Raw genomic sequence first — 19,380 nt, forward strand, 5'->3', positions numbered from 1 at the left:
AGTCAAATTCATATTTATTTCATAAACATTCTTAAATATATTATTTTGTTAAAAAAAACTTAAAAGAAAATTTAAACTAATAAAAATAAAAGCAAAATATATTTTTGGTTCCTAAAGTTTGATATTGACGTCTATTTGATATGAGGTTTCAAAAGTGACATATAATTAGTCTATGAGGTCTGGAAAATAGTTCTAAATGATTCCTACGTTAAATTTAATCGATAGTTGAGTAATGAAAAAAATGACGTGACGGGAATTGTTTTTCTAATAATTTTATACTAGTTTAGTGTTATGTGGCTTTATTTTATCTTATCAGGTAGCATCCCAAAGGTTTCTTCTCCTCCAAGTGGGTACATTTAAACAAACCTCATGGACTAAAAGTGCATTTTGTTTTAAAAACAAATATGTTATATAAGTTCGAATTATTATAAATTAATTAAAAATTAATGAATAGCTGCAAGAGGAATATTATGTAAATTAAGACATTTCTAAATAAAAGACAAACACTATTATCCGAGTATTCCTAGATAATTGCAAAAATATTCTCACAAAACAATCTTACTTATCTAAAGATGTTGGACCTATGTAATTCCAAACATCTATAATTCTAGGCATCTAAAGATTCTGATTATCTTCGTTCCTTAAAAACAATTGACCCCCTACTTTCCCTCAAAATGCTAAAAAGAAACCAATAGGCTTTGGACTAATATAGTATTGTTAGGCCTTTTATTTTGTTTTGTTTTCTTAAGGGGAAAAAACATCCTTAAGCTCTATATTCAATATAGGTTTTATGAAACTTTTGTTAGTTTTATAGAAAAGGGTGAGACTGTTTGAAACCTTGGTAAACCAAAAAATGACTCTAAAAAAAAATAAGACAGTCGACTAATTTACTTATGTTTTAAGTCAGAGCAAACTAACTTTAACATTGAATTTCATAAACCCTAAAACCTTTTAAAATATAAAGATTCAACAACATTAATCTTTTAAAGAAAATCATATCTATTTATTGAGGGTTGTTAAATACAAGATAAAAAATTTAGAGACGAATTCACGACCATAGAATCATGGGGGGAGATATAAGGGAACACGTGTCCAATCGAAAATTTTGATATCATGGTCGGATGTTAGAGGAAGAGCCTAGAATTAAAATACAAACACCAAATTCCTATCATGAAGAGAAAGAGAAGATTTAACAAAGGAAAAAAAAATAGATGAAGAGGTATAATGAGATAGTTATATAAGAGATACACGTGTGAAGTATAAGCGGGAAATGTTTTATTGTATAATTTAGAAGCTTTGGTTTGTATGGCTTTGATTTAGGTTTATAACGTTAACTTCTCTGCTTCCTTTCTCTTCCTTGTAGCTGTAGCCGCGCCGAAATTTCTCTCTGATCACACTCTCCCGCGCTCCTGCCTTTCTCTTCTCTCCTTCCTTCCATTGCTCCTCCATACCTTTTTCTCCCTTCACTCCTCTCTTTTCCTCTCTTGGGTCGGCTGCATTTTTCTCTCTCTTACTCTCCTCTGACCCTCCTTTTGTAATTCCTTCGTTTCTTTGTTCTAATCTTTGCGTACTTGACATTGCTGTGCTGATTTTGCATATTGAAGTTCGTTTCTGCATCATCTGGTATTTTTGGATAATGTTCTTTTATTCAAATTTAAGTACTTGGAATTCTTTCTTTTTTCCTTTTTTTCCTACATGAATTGTTTCTGCGTTTTGAGCGTGAATATACTGAAGGAATCCAATTGACATTGGACTTTTAATTTGGGATAATTTTGTAGAATGAAAATTGCAGCCTTTTCCAATTGGTAGTGGAATTATGGATGTTCGGGATAATTAATGAGCTAGAATGTTCTAATTCAGGCTCTATTGTTTAGCAAGCTTGCCTTTGTTAAGGCTAGACGAGATTAATTTCTAACTTGATTTATGAAGAAATGAAATAATTTTCACTAGTTCTGTTGTTCCATTCCATTAAAAAAGATAACCACCACTTCCTTCTCATTTTGAAGGGCTAGTAATTGAGATGACATGAGAGGCATTGAATTACTGGGGATACAGTATTTTGGGATTGTGGGATTTATACGTCTGAGTAAATTTTCACCTATTTGACTTGAAATGGAGTGCCAATTTAAATCTAGAGTTTACAACTTGTACTTTGAATTCTAGTTAGATTTCATTTCATGATGTATTAATAGGTTTTTTCTTTTGAACTGTCTTGACAGAATGTATTGTGCCACTGCATGGCCATTGATGGACCTCTAACTGCACAAGTGGACAGGATCAAAGAAAAATGCTGCTAGGATTAAGTTGGATATTTTCTTGGTAAATTCAAGAAGAAGGGCAGGGAAGGAGCGTCTGTGAAACCATTTCTTGGAATGGAAACTCATTACAAATCTAACAGCCGGGAGGATCTAGAGGTTGACATAATTGAATGTTCAAATAAAACTGATCCCAAATTTTGTGGGAAAGAAGATCCTGATGCAACTGAATATTCAAGCTCATTTGCCGAGACATCTGATGCAGATAATTGTTCAGGAGTCAGTGAAGGAGAAGTAGAAACTCAATTTTTTGGAGACATCGGCTTGCCACCCACATTTGGTTCATTTAGTAGCACACTTCAAATAAGGTCCTTTTTTTGGCTGCAATTATAGTCCATGTTTTTAGAGCCATCAAATATAATTTGTTATAAGAAAAACTACATGAAAATTATAGGATTATGAGCTAACATGATGTCCTTGTTTTCTACTTTTCTGAATCGTTTCAGTTGGCCTTGATTGCACTCCTTAATGATATCGATAAATTATAAATACCTAATCTTTGAAAGTTGAGATATACAGTTCCACTTTTTGTAGACGTTGTTTTACGCATTGAAATCTAAGCTATTTAGAAGCTTTCAGGCTTCAATTTAGTGGACGTGAAAATAGAATATTGGTGAAACTTTTAACTATCCATACAATTTCAGCCTTTTGAACTTGAAGGAACTGTGAGACATACCAGCTCCTTTGTCAGTGGATGTGAATGTGATGAGTCAATAATATTATAGTAAAAAAACATGTAAAGATTTTGGAGGAAATGGTGGCCATGGATTTTATTCATTTTATGATGCACGCTATGTTGATTACTGCATTTTCTGTTGACAACTTCTGACAGTAGGATGGTGCTAGAGTACTAGTTAGGGGTATATGGGCAATAATAGTAAGATATTAATAAGGTGTATTTTGGGCAATTAACTAGTAGCGTCTTGATTATAAATAAGGGGAGTCAGGGGCCTTATAGAGGGTGTGAATCATTTTGGTGAGAGTTTACATTGTGGAACTTTGATAGAGAGATACCTTTCTTGAAAGACTATTGGTATATTGTAATTTCGCTTGATATTCCAATATATTACTATCTTTGTGTTCTTTGTGTTTCTATGAGTTTTCTCATTAGGTGGTATAGTAACATAGCTGATGGTTCTAGATCTTCGTAGTTAAAGCCATTGATTAAATAAAAAAGATCCAAATTTCATTTCTTCAGTGAAATTTGTTCCCTATTGAAAAGTAAAATAATAGAAAAGTTTTCCAACTTTGGAGTCCCATTATTATTTATTCCTCGTCCTTATTAAATGGTTTCCACAAGTGATTACTGTTGGGTTAAGTCAACTAGTTGTATCGTAAAAGTAGTCGACGTTGATAAATCTTCTTCTTTTCCTTTTGATATATAGGCAAGAATACCTAAATACAAGGTGTCTACAAATGGTTAGAGATCTAATTACCTATTAGACACTTTTAAAGTTTTTGGACCTACTAGCACACGAGACTCCAAGTCACTTTTTTATCAATTGTCTCTTTTCCGTAAGAATTTGGGAGCTCTCTCTCTCCTTTGGATGGTCACTGCTCTCCCCAACGAGCTTATTAACCTCCTCACATAAACTCTCATGGGCCACCTTTTCATTGATGAAAAAGGGATTATGTGGTTGTATATGGTCTAAGCTTTCTTATGGATATCTTGGAAGGAGAGAAACAATGTCTCTTCAATGAAAAGGAAGTTCTTTTGATAGTTTTCTTTAAAATGTTATCTATCTTGCTATTACTATGTCCTGGTGCAAATGCACACCTTTCTATAGCTCTTATAACCTCACATCTCTTTTGACCAATTAGGGAAGTCTCTTGTAACAACTTTGGCTTGGGCTATTGCCTTTCTTTTGTAAATTCATACATCAATGAAATTTGTTTCCTATAAGGGGAAAAAAAAAAAAGAATCCTCGTTACAAATTGGAAACACCTTTTGCACTCCCTATGAATGGATTTTTCTTGGGCTATTACCCTATGATTGGGATCCTCATGTACCTTTGGATATCTTTGGATATTTCATTTAATCAATGAAATTGTTTCTTATCCAAAAAAAAAAGAAAGAAAAAAGTTCTAGGACCTATTAGATTCAAACTTGAAAGCTTTATACTCGTTTTAAAATTTAGGAACCTATTAGACACTATCTTTTTTTGAAAAGGAAACACCACTTTTAATTGATGAAATGAAAAGAAACTAATACTCGAATTACAAGAAACTACTAAAAATAAGAAGAAATAGGAATCAACAGATGCACCTGCCTATCTCAACTAGGTTGACACACCCATAGCGTCCTCATCATACCCCAAAACGAACATTTCAAATACAATAGAAAACGATATGTCTAAAAATATTATTACATAGAATGAAAGAAAGCATTTTAAGACAAATATCTTGAATAGAATAATCCGAAAAATTCTTGGAAAGTGAACACCAAGAAGAAGCTTTAACTCTTGCAATCTCATAATGGTCAAACCATTGAAGAGACTTTTCTTGAAAAATATGCTGATCTCTCTCAAACCATATTTCTATCAAAACTACTTTAACTGCATTAATCCATAATTGAAGCGAGTGAGCTTTTAAAAAAGGACTGATGATAAGATGATAAGTTGAGCCACATTCTCCTTGAAAACATTGCTGAAAACCCAATGAAGATTAAATGGTGCAAACAATTTCCTCCATAAATCACATTCAAGGAAGATATGCTGGCTGTCTTCAGAATTCTGCACACATAGGGGGCAGATCGAGGGCAAAAGATAATGATTTGGCAGCTTCCTTTGAAGAGTTTGATTTCCAATTTTCCATAAATCATTACCCAAATTATAATATTTATTCTCCTTGGACAGCTTGATTTCCATAAGGTTTTGTACAACAGACTGTCTATTGGTGAAGATGAGTTCAAATGCTTGAATAATGATTTCACCGAAAAAGCACCTGAAGCATCTAAAGACTAAGATCTACAATCTTGTCCATCAGCTATCCTTTTACCTTCTAATAAAAGTAAAAGATTTTGAAAATCTTGAATTCCATCATCTTTTAGTAATCTTCTGAAAGTAATTGACCATGATAAAGTAGTTGAATCCCAATGTTGAAAAACTGAACTTTCAAGAGACAAATGTAATTTATATAATTTTGGAAACAAAGAACTCAATGAAGAAGAACTCAACCAGTTGTGATGCCAAAAAGAAAATTTAAATCCATTACCAAGTTTAAAAGATGCAAATGATGCAACTTTTTGCCAAACTCGGGAAATAGGAATCCAAGGACTTCTAAGGCTTCTCCCTTCTTTTCCAACCGTGTGCCATTCAAATGAATCACTATCATGAATACTTTTTACTTCCTTATACCAAAGAGCTTCTTTCTCATGCATAAAACTCCAACCCCATTTTGCCAACAGAGCCACGTTTTGGTTTTTTAGATCACCAAAACAAGGCCTCCGTGTCTTTTTTGTTTGGAAACTATCTCCCATTTGACAAGGTGATTAATCTTGCTTCCATCTGAACCTTCCCAAAAGAACTTTCTCATAATCTTCTCTAGTTCTGAGATCACTTTAGAAGGCATTGTAAAAGAAGACGAGTAATAAATTGGAATACTTGAGAGAACTGTCTCGATCAAAGTGAGTTTACCTCCCCTTGACAAATTAAAACGCCTCCATCTGTCCAGCTTTTTCTGAATTTTATCAATTATTGGCTGTTTTTTTTTTTTTTTTTTTGGATACTCTCCAAGAGGGAGACCAAGATAAAGAAAAGGCAATGTTTCTGTTTTGCAATTCAAACTAGAAGCAGTGGCCAACACCCTGTTTTCATCAATATTAACTCCACATAAAGCAGATTTTTCCCAATTAATCTTTTGTCCCGAACACCATTGAAATAAATCAATGGCATTAATTAATGCCTTCCAACTTTTGTCATCATCTTTGCTAACTAGTAATGTATCATCAACATATTGGAGTATTGAAACATGAACTTTTTCCTTGCCAACTAAAAAGCCTTTATAATCCCCTTTCTCATGTATTACATGAACAAGGATACTCAACAGTTCGCTAACCAAAAGGAAAAGGAAAGGAGAGAGAGGATCTCCTTGTCTAATACCTCTAGAAGCAAAAATTTTTCCACGTGGTCTTCCATTAATAAAGACCGAAAACTTTGGATTTCTTACACACCCCATGATCCATTGAATCCATTTAGCAGTGAAGCCTTTTAAATTCAGCACTTTTTCTAAAAAATCCCAATCTACTTGATCAAAAGCTTTCTCTAGATCAAGTTTTAATATTCAGCCCTTCTTTTTAATTCTATATTCTTCTACCACTTCATTTGCAATTAGCACTGAGTCTATATTCTCTCCCATTGATGAAGGAACTTTGAGTGGGAGAAATGATACTTGACATCACTCTTTTCAATCTTTCTGTTAAGACCTTTGCCACAATCTTGTAAACTGAGTTAGTTAGGCTAATAGGCCTAAAATCTTTCACAAAAAGTTTTTCTGGATCAAGCAGATGAAGTTCTCCTTAAGACAAACATTTAATATGCTGTTTTTGAAGAAATATTTAAACAGTTTCTGAAAATTACTTTTAAAAATATCCCAATTCTTCAAGAAAAACTCCACCGTGAACCCATTTGGATCAGGAGCTTTGTTTTTTCCAATGAAACCGACTCTTTTAATTTCATCTAAGAGAATGGAGAGATGAGAATTTGATTTTGGGCTGAAGAAACTTGAGACCATTGAAGATTTAAGGGGATAGACCGATAATCAGAGCATTTTTTATATAAATTGTTGAAGAAACCCAAAATTTCTTGTTTTATTTCCTGAAAAGTGAAGATTGGAGAACCATTGCTGGAAATCAACTCTGTAATAAGGTTCTTCCTCTTTTTTGCAGCCAAGAATCAATGGAAGAAACTAGAGTTCTCATCTCCTCAATTTAAGCCAATTTAGTTTTCTTTTCTGAATTGAATTTCTTTCCTCTATTTGGTATATGTCCAACAATTCCCCTTTAACAGCACCTCTAATATCCATTTCCAAAGCAGAAATATCATCAGCTTCAGCTTTAGCATAAAAAAAAATTCTGATAGTAAACTTTTCTCCTTCTTTCTTTCAGACTCAAAATTAGCATACCAAGCTTTCACCAATCTTTAATCTCTCTGAGTTTAACATCAATAACAAAACCAGTCCAGTCCATCTTTGAACATTACAATCAGCAACTGCACCTTTGATCTGATCACAACAGTCCTTTTGGAAGTAACCAACTATTACAAAATCGAAAAGGAGAAGGTCCCCATAATATCACACCAGCTTCAAGCAGGAGAGGAAAATGATCCAAAATTGTTCTTGAATGTCTCGAGACCCTAGAGTTGGCAAAAAGATCATCCCACTGTTTGTTAACGAAGAAACGATCAATTAAGGATTGAGAAGAGCTATTACCACCTCTAGACCATGTAAATTTGCCATTAGATAGAGGCATCTCCATAAGACCTGCAATGTCTGAAATTATTGAATTTTTTCATACCTCTTGTGGTACGTCCTACTGGAAATCATTCATGTGCACATCTTGTGATGTTAAAATCACCTCCCACACACCAAGTTCTGAAACATATTGAAATAAGGATAATAACTCAGGCCACAAGAATCTCCTCTCTTTATAGTCATTTGGATTGTACACATTTGTGATCCATAAAATTTTTTTTTGCAGGCTGTCATCACATTTATTGAGAGAGTATACCCTCCTTTTAATACATCAAGGATTGAGATCTTTCTTTCGTCCCACATTATCATCATACCAGACACTATCCTAAAAGTTTTAGGACTAAGCTTATAATTTAACCAAAAACAAAAAAAAAACAAAAAAATAAATTGTCTAAACAAAAATATTTTTGGTTGGGTTAGAGGACATTTTAGTTGGGATAGAATCAACTCTCAATTTTACTTTAATAAGGAAAGTATGTTGGAAACTTTGTGCAGTGCCTGGTGTCTAAAGGACAAGTTCAAAATATTGGACTTTTGGCCTATGTTGGCGATCACTTTTTGATCTTTTGTATTCTTTCATTTTGCTTCCTCATGAAAGCTTGCTTTTTTTTATTAAAAGAAATATTGGACTTTACACATCATTGTCAATGTTAAAAGGATATTTAGGAGGATATAGCAAAAGATTTTGTGTTGGGACTCGAGAGAGTGTCCAAGTAATGATTCCATTTTTGTTGATGTAGATCATTTTAACCAAATGACACATTTTATTCACCGCAGGAAATGAATGACGGTAGAAAATCTATTTCTTAAAGGAGCTGTTTGCCTTGGACTTCTAATTGGATTGAGTGATCAAGTATTAAACTTTAAGTCTATTTTATTAACTTACAGAAGAAGTTTCTGTTAGGAACCAAGGTAGTATGGAATGCCTTTGTCCCACATTGGTTAGAATGGGATGACCAATGTGGTACTTAAGTGGGTTGACTCTCCCACCCCAATAGCTAGCTTTTAGGGTGTGGTTCTCCAAGGTGCTTAAGTACCTAACAATGGTATCAGAGCCGGTTGTCAACATTCGGGAGTGGAACTGGCGGAGGGTTCTGACCAGGTGTTTCCGAGTGAAATATCGTCGGAGTAGCTGCTGGGACGTCGGCTTTCCGGGATGGGGGTATTGTTAGGAACCAAGGTAGTATGGGATGCCTTTATCTTACATTGATTAAAATGGGATGACCAATGTGGTACTTAAGTGACTTGGCTCTCCCACCCCAATAGCTAGCTTTTGGGGCGTGGTTCTCCAAGGTGCTTAAGTACCTAACAATGGTATCAGAGCCGGTTGTTTTAACGTTCCGGAGTGGCGGAGGGTTCTGACCAGGTGTGGCCGAGTGAAGTATTGTCGGAGTAGCGCCGGGACATCGGCTTTCTGGATGGGGTATTGTTAGGAACCAAGTAGTATGGGATGCCTTTGTCTACATTGGTTAGAATGTGATGACCAATGTGGTACTTAAGTGACTTGGCTCTCCCACTCCAATAGCTAGCTTTTAGGGTGTGGTTCTCCAAAGTGCTTAAGTACCTAACAGTTTCACACGCAGTTAAAATACAACGCAACTTGTCACCTCTTATGACAAAACTTGAAGTGATCAATAGGACATGGAAGAGGGGCAGATCCTTTTGAATGCTAAAGTTTTCCCTGTTTTGCAAGACATTTGGATTGAGAAGAATTATAAGATGTTTAGAGGAGGGGAGAGATCTAACCAAGGGATTTGGTCCTTAGTTATGTTTAACGCTTTTATTTGGGCTTAGTTATTAAAGTTTTTTTTTTAAAATTATTCTTTAGTTCTTATCTTATTAGATTGAATATCATTTGGATATTTCATCAATCAATGAAATAATTTTATCAAAAAAAAAAAAAAAAAAAAAAAAAAGAAGAAGAAAAGAAAAGAAAAAAAGGAATCCCTTTAACCCTATCTCCTAGTTCATAATTCATATACTTGGAGGCTCATTCACTTATCTCATGGTGATAAGTTGGGTAAAGTAGCTCCCAGTTTTATGAAAGACAGATACTCTTCTAGCCAAACTTTTCCAGACTCAGACTGGTTAAAGAAGTCTAGCCCACCCTTGCAAACGAGAAATGTGTAAATCTTTGTAAAGGGTTCTTCCCTCAAGCTATCAAGTGTTGCAATCTTTGTAAGAGAGATGGGGAAAATAGTTGGCACTTTTCTTGGGTTGTCATTTTAGCAAAAAGATCATGGACTTGAATGTTGAATGAGTTCAAGTTCTCTGATACTGATTCATACAATAATAGAAAGACTGGTTAACTCAACTTTTTTTCTAGCCCCTCCAACTTGAAAAACCTACACAATGTGGGTGATAAGAGTAGAAAGTATCTAGGGTTAATTTAGAAGTAAAGAATTCCAGAACTTTTTAGGGAACAACATTGAATTTATCTCATTTTAATGTTTTTACATGGTGTTCCCTTTCTACTCATGTAGTTATGATTCATTTGTAGTCAAACACACGGCCACGCCCACATGCACACGCACATATTCATATATATTTATATATATAATGACAAACTTTTCTATAAAAAAAAGAAAAAAGCTTCTCACGTGTAATTAATACTAATTGAAGTGGTTTCCCTTGTAATTCTTCTTTGGAAGACAAGGGTCTTTTTGGTCTTTTTTACTAGATGAATGAAAAACATCCTTTGTTTCGGAAAAAAAAAAAAAGTTCACGTGTTTTTGGTAACCATAGAAAATCTGGCAATTCCATCTTTTTAGTATCATGAAGATGAGGAATAACACCAAGCATCTAGATCATTATGTTGTTCCCAAATCAGGATGCCTATACGTCAGGTACTTTAATCAGCTTTATGTTTATACTCTAGGTGTTTGAACGGTTCAACTGGCTCTGTTTTTTTGTAGGAAGAGGAAGTTAACAACTCACTGGCAAAACTTCATCCGCCCTCTAATGTGGCGCTGCAAGTGGACAGAATTGAGAATTAAAGAAATTCAGTCACAGGCATTGAAATATTCCAGAGCTCTTGCAGTATATGAACAAGGAAAAGTCTCTAGCCATGATCCAACAAAGGAAGATTTTTTTTCAAAAGCATTTCCATTTTCAAGCCAATATTACAGAAGAAAGGCAATGAAAAGAAGAAAACGAAAGAAAGTTGAAGATATAAATGATATATCATCCTACATGTCACAGCATAACCTTTTCTCCTACTATGGTACCGGCTTTGACCTTGTAGCTATAACTTCTTGTTTTGTCACTTCTCCCTCTAAATGCAACTTTGTGTTTTTAATACAGAAAATAAGAGATCTGAACTAGATGGTACTTCTGTAGCTGATGAATTTGCTAATCCAGGTAAAATATTTCTGCTGTTACCCATATTGTCTATATGGCATGAAGTATTTTCTTGGTGATGATAGCTGATGGGAAGGTTAAGCAAGACACTTGCACTGGATATTTGGGCCTGGCGAGTGGTATATTGAATAAAGTTCAATTATTTTATACATTGGACAAAAAAGCTTTATATCTTGGCTGTACAAGGCCATCTTTGTTCTTGATTTATATTTAATATACATACCGTTTTTTAGTTCATTCTAATGCTTCTTTCTTAGTTTCATTACCTTCCATAATACCCTTCATATTTAAAAATTTAAAAACTGAAAGTTGGCTTTCTGTTATTATTGAGTCAGTGAAAATGGAGAAACATGCTGATTCTGACGACAAATTTGGGATTGATAACGATTCTGTTCTTGAGTTCAGAGACACTAATAATTCCTTGGAACAAGTGCTCTGGAAAATTGAAGTGGTGCGTTCTCGACTTCACAAACTCAAGGGTCAAATGGATAAGGTGATGTCAAAAAATGCTGCAATATTTTCGTCCTCAGAGAATCTGAGCCTTCTTGCACCTTGTGAGGCACAGACCAGCTCTGCCCCTAGTCCTACGTTCTCTGCTGGTAATGGAGAATTATCAGTTGGAGTTATGTGTGCATCGACTCAACATATATCAGAGTGTGATATTGGTGATCTGATGAAGCCTGAAAGTGCTATTTCAAGCTTTGGGGAGGCAATACTAGTTCCTGATATTATTGAAAGTACAGTTGGTAATTTGGCTGCTACTGATGTTTCGGTTCCTCAACCCCAAATTGGGGACTCAACTGAGGATGTAAGAACACTTGATGTCCAGCTTATTAATCTGTCTTATACACAAACCATTTGCTTGTGACTGATAATGCTAGAGACAACTTTTGGTTTGAAGTTTGAACTCTGAAAAATAGGTTTGTTTTTTTCTTTTTAAGTTTGTATGCTTCTATACTAAAAATTAAAAAAGGACATTTTCCTCAATTGCAAAGAAGTTAACTGTTTGAATTTTTCTGTATGTACTTTTACCTCTTCCTACATTGAGCGCTCACTTTTCATGCCTCTAAAAAAACTTTCTGGAAAATTTTGGCTCTCATCTTTCGATCTCTTTGATATACTGCATGTCTATGGAATGAAATTTACATTTTTTTCATCACTTCCTTCCATGAAAATCGATATGTTTAGCTCTTAAAGAAGCTATATTTTACATTTGGATTTATGTGTCATGGTCTGTCTTCATATTATCTCTTTGATATGCATATACTGCATGTCTATGAAATGAAATTTTCTTCTTTTAACTAGCTTTCATGAAAATAGTTATGTTTAGCTCTAAAGAAGCTACATTTTGTACATAGTTGATACTTCTGTCCAAGGATCACCGTGCTCTTCCTAATTAGTAAATAGCTAGATTCCTGCTTTCTAACATCAAAACTAACCTCCGCAGATTGTCGATAATGTGCTGATACACAATGAAGAGGCTGAGGCAGAGAGAAACACACATAGCAGGATTGAAGCGCTGCCTGTTGAAAAGCATCAAGAACCAGAAAAAGTCAACCAAGGAGAAGGCACAAGTCTCAACTCAAATCCAACAACACAACCTGATCCTATGGGAAAAGCTTTGGTCTCTGAGGAACAATCAGCTCTTAAGAAATGTTTAGCTTCAGATATCAACTTCCCTAAGAACAAGAGAAAGAGAGGGGAAAGAAAAGCAGGCCCAGGTAGTTGGAACAAGAAACATTCGAGCGAACCCGATAGCCAGTAAGTGATTTTAGCTGTGTCAATTAGAGGGTCTAGAGCTTGTCAGGCATAAAATTTCCACCTTGCCATTAGCTGTCGGTGTAGGTAAGCAATGACCAGTTATCAGGTTTAGTCTTATAAAGTAATTTCCAGATTGAATCATCTCTATTGCTGCTTTGTGCTGCCACAATGAGTTAGAGAGTGAACCTGATACTTGTACAACTTATTTGTGTCATGTTTATTAGGAACTTATCTCTCTCATAGTCGTAAGTTGGTTTAGATCTCAATAAAAATAACTTTTGCCAACACTTTTTACCTTGAGTTACTGTTCGTGCTCTAAAGGATTTCTGTCTAGAATTCATCTTTCAGTTAGAAGATACCTCAGTTTGACTGCAAAGGGACATTAGATTCACTAGAAGCTGTTGGTTCAAGACATTCGAAGGTCACGTATTTGGGATTTTAAATACCATACAAGTAACAAGTTTCTTTGTTGATATCTATGAATGTTACATTGCTTGAGCTTAACCTAAGTTCTTTTGTTGGCAGATTGATGAAGACTTGTTACATGGTATGCAAAATTTATAATCATTGTCTTATCCTTTGCAGCAACTTTTTTAGGTTGGTTGCGAATGTGATTCCCTACATAAACGGCATCATGATGCCACGATACTTTGGTAAGTCATTGGCAGAAACTAAATCATGAATGCACTCTATCATTTGTGCAATTCTGATAAAGATGATCAAGTATATGGATCAAGTATCAATGACAAAAAATATTAGTTTTGAATGGAGATCAAATAGAGGTTAAGTTTACATTTCATGGATAATAATTTGAAGAGTTGTTACAAGTAGTGTAGAATGGTTATAAAGAAAATACAAACAAGAAAATTTTCTGTGGATGAAAAAGAATCCAATTTACCTAAGTTTGTGAAGAGTAGGAAGCGTGTAATAAATGCTATGCTTGGCATTGGAATGGGAATCTTCTCTATTCATCTAGTTTGCTTTTACATTTCCAAACTCACTCATTCCCTTTCACTCTATTCCCTTTTTAATTTTATTGATAATCCGGACGATCCAACCTAAAATGTAAGGGTTGGGTTGGATTAAATATTTTCTGTTTTTGTTTGGTTAGGATGATTCGTGGGTAGGTTAAAAAAAATTTGGATTGACCCAACCTAACTCAAATTTGTACATATATTTTTCTTTGTTTTGATTATTTTGTATTGATTAATTTGTGAGTTTTTAATATTTTCCTTTTAAAATTGTTATGATATCTATCTTTGTTTAAAATCTACAATAAATATCATAAATATTTGGTATTTAGCATTTGAGTTTTATAAGATTTTAGTTATTAGTCATGTGTTATATATAAATTTACATATTTTTAATTAAAAAGAAATAATAAGTTATAATCCGACAATCTAATTCAATTCCACCCGAATTTTAAGGGTTGAGTCGGATTGGGTTGGGGACTTTCTTTTGGGTTATCGATTTAATCAATCCAAATTTTTGTGGTGGTCTAAAAAATATCAATTCAACTCAATTCATGTACATCTCTAGCCACGCTAATTTGTCCAATAAATTCTCAAATTGAAACAAAAGCATTTTCCCACTCTCAAAATCAAATGAATCTCTTTTCCTCTCACATATTTTCAAAGATTTGAGCTTTTGAAGCTATGTGTTCCATGAAAAATGGGTTTGATGAGATTTATATATATATATATATATAAATATATATTATATATAATAATAGTATATATATATATATATATATATTAATTATATATTTTAATGTTATTTTCACAAATTTTCATGGTTGATTTCTCATAATTTTGCATTTGTTTCATCTTTTAGCTATGGGAAATGGATAATTTGCCCATAGTCTGAAAATTAGATTAGATCAGAGACTTTGAGATTTGGGTTTCTTTTTCTGCAAAACTTTGAAATATATATTAAATAAATCATCTTAAATAGAATGGAAATCGACAACTTTAATTAGTTTAAAATTTAAATCATATTCTTAGTTTACAACCATTTTTAAATAATAAATTTAGAACGTTATATACAAGTATTTGAATTGAACCCTAATTAATTATTGTCATTCACACATCATTAGTGAAATAGGAATGACTAATCGATATGATAAGTTATGTTTAGCTAAATTTGTATGAGTTGGTGTATATGATGTGTAAGATAGTTATCCATTTAATAGCATTGATTTATGCAACATTCTATTAGTAATGTTAAAAATGGTTATAATCCTTGAATGCATATAAATATAATTTTGATTCCTAAATTAAGTTAGATTAATTTTAACCATAAAATTTTAATTTCATCATATTAATTGCATTTCAAACTTAAATAAATCTGACGATCTTAATCATAATTTTTTTTAATAAAAATATATATATAATCTTAACCCTTTAATAAGTTCTCGCTTCAAATATCGTTAAGAAGGAAAACTTGTTTTTTATATTTTTATTGAATAAAGCATATGTACCCTATGAAATTGATAAATATAACTTAGAGGTGTATAAAATCTTCTTGATAGAATTAATCCAACTTAGTTTAAGAATCAAAATTGATTTTTACCCAAAAGTATATTTTTATTCATTCAAGGATTACGAACAAAGAGGAGTATAAAACCGATTGAGATTTTAAGATACCATTACATATAGTTTTTTTAGTACAACAATTGCGAGAATGGAGAATCGAATCTTCAACTTCTAGGGAAATAAGGTCATGCCAATTATAGTTAAGCTAAGCTCACTTTGATAGATACTATTACGTATAGTGAATGTCAGTGAATTCTTAACTTAAAATTTTATATTGTAGTTAATTAAAAACTAGAAAATTAAAAACAAAAGTATTATGTAGCAAAAATTTTTACCATAAAAACTAATCACTCTACCTTTTGATGGAACATCCCTTTTACCATATCATATGAAAATTAAATTCATATTTACATTAAAAAAAAAAAGTTCATAGTTTTAAACATCAAATATAGACTAAGGTTAAAATATTATTTTGAACCATTTTGGTTCAAATACTTTAAAGTTTCTTCTATTTTATTCTTAGTACATTTAAATATCTAATTTTAGTCTCTATACTTTCAAAATTTTTAAATTTAGTCCTTATTATTTGTTTATTATTGATTTTTTCAAAATATTTTTACTTATTTATTAGCTTTTTACTACAAACTTCAAAGTACATAAATCAAAATGATATTTTAACCATTGATTATATTGTATCATGCATGTGTTTTTACTTTGATATGCTACATCTCCCTTGTTAATAGGAAGTTGGGTTGGTACATATGAGAGATTAGTAGAGATTGGGCAAACTATATGGATAAGAGGCATTTCCAAGTCCAAAAATAATAGCACAAACTCTTCTATATTCAATATCTCATTATGAAAATCCAATATCCAAATCCACAAAAATTCACCTCCAAAACCTTGGTAACTAGGGTTTCTCTTTGCTCACCAATCTCTTCTTTCAAAAATGACATTTTTTTAAAGCTGAATTCCCTCCTAGAAAAATTCATTTAGTCATCCATGGCCAAATTAGCCACTGTTTTTCGAAACTCCGAGGCCTCATCGTCCATCGGTCGAGAGGGTTTTTTTCGAGAAAAATCATCTCGACACAAAAATTTGTCGTCGAAGAAGAGGCAATGATACAAGCAATGAGTAGAAAAAGAAATGAAAGGTAATTATGAAGAGGAGATTTAGAAGTGTTATGAGAAGGGGAAAAGCTTGGGCCATGTCCTCTTAGTAAAATGATAATGGCTCAAGGGAATAGTAATAAAAGTAAGAACCCAAAGGTAAAAAGTAAAGAAGTAAAAAAAGAAAAAAAAAATTATTATTTTTCTTGTCTTCCAAACTTATAATTATTGGGCTGACAGGCTTTAGTATTCTTTTTCTGTTAACAAAAGGGCCATAATCTTCTATATACTTTTATTATTTTATTTTATTTTTTCTTGGATCCCTTCTCTTCACTTTTTGCAGTCATTAAAGTAAAAAGTCAACAAAGAGTCCAAGAAGCCTCCATGCATGCCTCTTTTTTTTTTTTTTTTAATGAGGATTCTGATTTCTATGTGGAGAATAAATATATAATGTCTTAAATATATATATTTATTTTTTAATTTTGCTTTTAGATACAGAAATATGTATGAATAAGGAATTTCATTTTTTTTTTTTAAAGTTCTTTACAGAATAGCTTTACGGTATTTTTTAGAATAAAATGAAAGCGCACAATCAGAAATAGTAAAAGATGAGTGGATTTTGTAACCTCTCTAAATAGTATATTGAAATTTCTTTTCAAAGTATGCACTCATATATTTGCATAAACAATAATGTTGGGACAAAGATTTGATATTTGCCTTGTTTGATCTATATTTGTATAGATTTACTTTCGATTTTGTTATGGATCACTTTTGGACTAAGAATCACGAGTTCGGACCGATAAACTTTTATTGATAAAATCGAAATAATGACAATCAAATGAAGACAAAGGAATGTAAAAAACGAGTCAATGACTGAGGGATGAAGAAATTAGAGAAAGGAGAGACGTTGGGCCAGAATGCCTGACTTGCCCAAGAGGTCGAGGCTGAGGCATACAGTTTTTCATCCCTAAATGATTGCTTCTCATAGGCCATGATCTAAGCCCCCTTGGCCAATTGGAGTTCGCATTTCCTAATCCCACTTAGGTTCAAAACCCTATGTTCTAATCCCACTTGGATCTTGAACCCTAAGTCCACCCCACTATGAATAGGAGGTTATTGGCACACTCAATGGTAAGTTCTTCTCTTCAGTTCTAGCTTGCTCTGACCATTTACTAAATACTGACTTAAGCATTGGAAATTTTGTGGTAGACACCACACGAGTGTTTTCTTTTTTTGTCTTGTAGGTCGTCTTCCTTCTCTAAAATTACAAATTTTCACCGTCGAAGATACATAAAGTCAGGCGAGTCTTCCTGTCTGGATTTTGCTATCAACAGGTTACATTAAAAAAATGACTCCTACTAATAGATATGTTAGACTTATAATTAATACAACATAAACCTTTCTCACTTTTAATGTTACTTTCTTTACAAAATTCGTCATGTTAAAATAGTATTTTGATCCTCTTTATTTTGAAACTTATTCTAATCTTTTACTTTTCGGTATCTAAATTAAGTTCTTGTTCTTTTAATAAATCTTAAAATTAATTTACACGGTTAGTTTATTTAACTATTTTTAAAAAATAAAATTCACTATTACTCATCTTTTCTCTATAAATCTTAGAAATATGTTTATATTGTATATTTTAAAATTAGGTAAAACGTTTAACTTTAAACTAATAATAAATGATTAATTTAAGATTTGTAGTAGAATATAGAAAGTAAATTTTGAAAGTTGAAATTAAGAAAACTAAAACGAATTCAAATTAGGAGACTTTCAAAAATAGAAAAATAAGAAATTATTTATACAAAATGGTAAAATTTAATCTTCTTTAACAAAGGTTGATAGAGACTGATAAAAAACTATCAGTGTCTATCAGTGATAGAAACTGATAGGAATCTATAATATATACTGATAGAGTGTCTATCAATTTTTTCTTTTTTTGTTATTTTTGTAAATAGTTTGACATTTTTTCTATATGTGAAAATTTCTTTCAAATTATAAGAGCCAAATAAATAAACTTTTAAGTGATATTTTCTCCTTCTTGATGGCAATGGGTGACCTAACTAACATAGAGGTTTCAACAACCACAACTCTCCAAAAATTCCATATTAATTTAACTTTCCATGAAGAACTTTAATCCAATTACTAATTCTTCCCTGATTACATCAAATTAAAATTAACCCAAAAAAAAAAGAGAGAGACAACAAGTTCTGGTTTATTTATTTATAAAACATTAGAAATTATAAAGAGAATTTTTCATAGTTGTTTCTCCCACCTTGGTTTTAAGGCAGACCACAAAATAATAATAAACAAATAAACCAAATAAAATTGATTATGTTAATTCACAAATTTGGTTTTCTTTTTGTTTTGACCAGCACAATGTCAACTTGGGCCTATGACTTTAAAAATGTATGTTTAAGAATCACATAAATAGACATAAATACAAGATAATACAATATGGTGATACGTCAATTTCTAAAAATTTAAAATATTGATACGTTGATGATACGTTATATATATATAAGTTAAATTAAAGTAGATTTAAGAAGAGAATGGAAACTAAAAAAAGAAGAAAAAAAAGTCAAGAAAAGAATGAAGATTTATTTACCTTTTTCAATTTTTATTATTTTTATATATTTTGTTTTGGACGGTTAGATTGAAGTGCTTTTAAACAAAATAGGTCGTGGATTGGGCTTTTTAAGTGGTTGGACTTAAATTAGAAAAAATGATCCAACGTATTCCTTCATGTATTTGGAAGGGATATGTATATCAAAAAATTAAAAAGATAAAAAAAAGAAATAGATACTTTAAATCAGTATTGGATACGTATCT

General features: G+C 32.3%; 1 protein-coding gene across 2 annotated transcripts; it reads left to right on the forward strand.

Moving 5' to 3' along the window:
- The first annotated feature begins 1,288 nt into the window (after window positions 1–1,288).
- On the forward strand, window positions 1,289–13,190 carry LOC120090913. Of its 2 annotated transcripts, none has more exons than XR_005485607.1 (6): window positions 1,289–1,623; window positions 2,220–2,623; window positions 10,700–11,007; window positions 11,088–11,144; window positions 11,480–12,064; window positions 12,592–12,726. XR_005485607.1 is itself a non-coding variant. In XM_039048607.1 (6 exons), exons 2-6 carry the CDS (start codon window positions 2,373–2,375, stop codon window positions 12,907–12,909), a joined length of 1,407 nt encoding a protein of 468 aa, XP_038904535.1. In that variant the 5' UTR covers window positions 1,292–1,623; window positions 2,220–2,372; the 3' UTR covers window positions 12,910–13,190. The 2 variants fall into 2 exon arrangements, 1 of the variants encoding a protein (XP_038904535.1); XM_039048607.1 differs by having other exon boundaries at window positions 1,292–1,623; window positions 11,480–11,952; window positions 12,592–13,190.
- Window positions 13,191–19,380: the final 6,190 nt, after the last annotated feature.

The sequence above is a fragment of the Benincasa hispida genome, chromosome 1 (assembly GCF_009727055.1).
Source record: "Benincasa hispida cultivar B227 chromosome 1, ASM972705v1, whole genome shotgun sequence".
Classification (NCBI taxonomy): domain Eukaryota; kingdom Viridiplantae; phylum Streptophyta; class Magnoliopsida; order Cucurbitales; family Cucurbitaceae; genus Benincasa; species Benincasa hispida.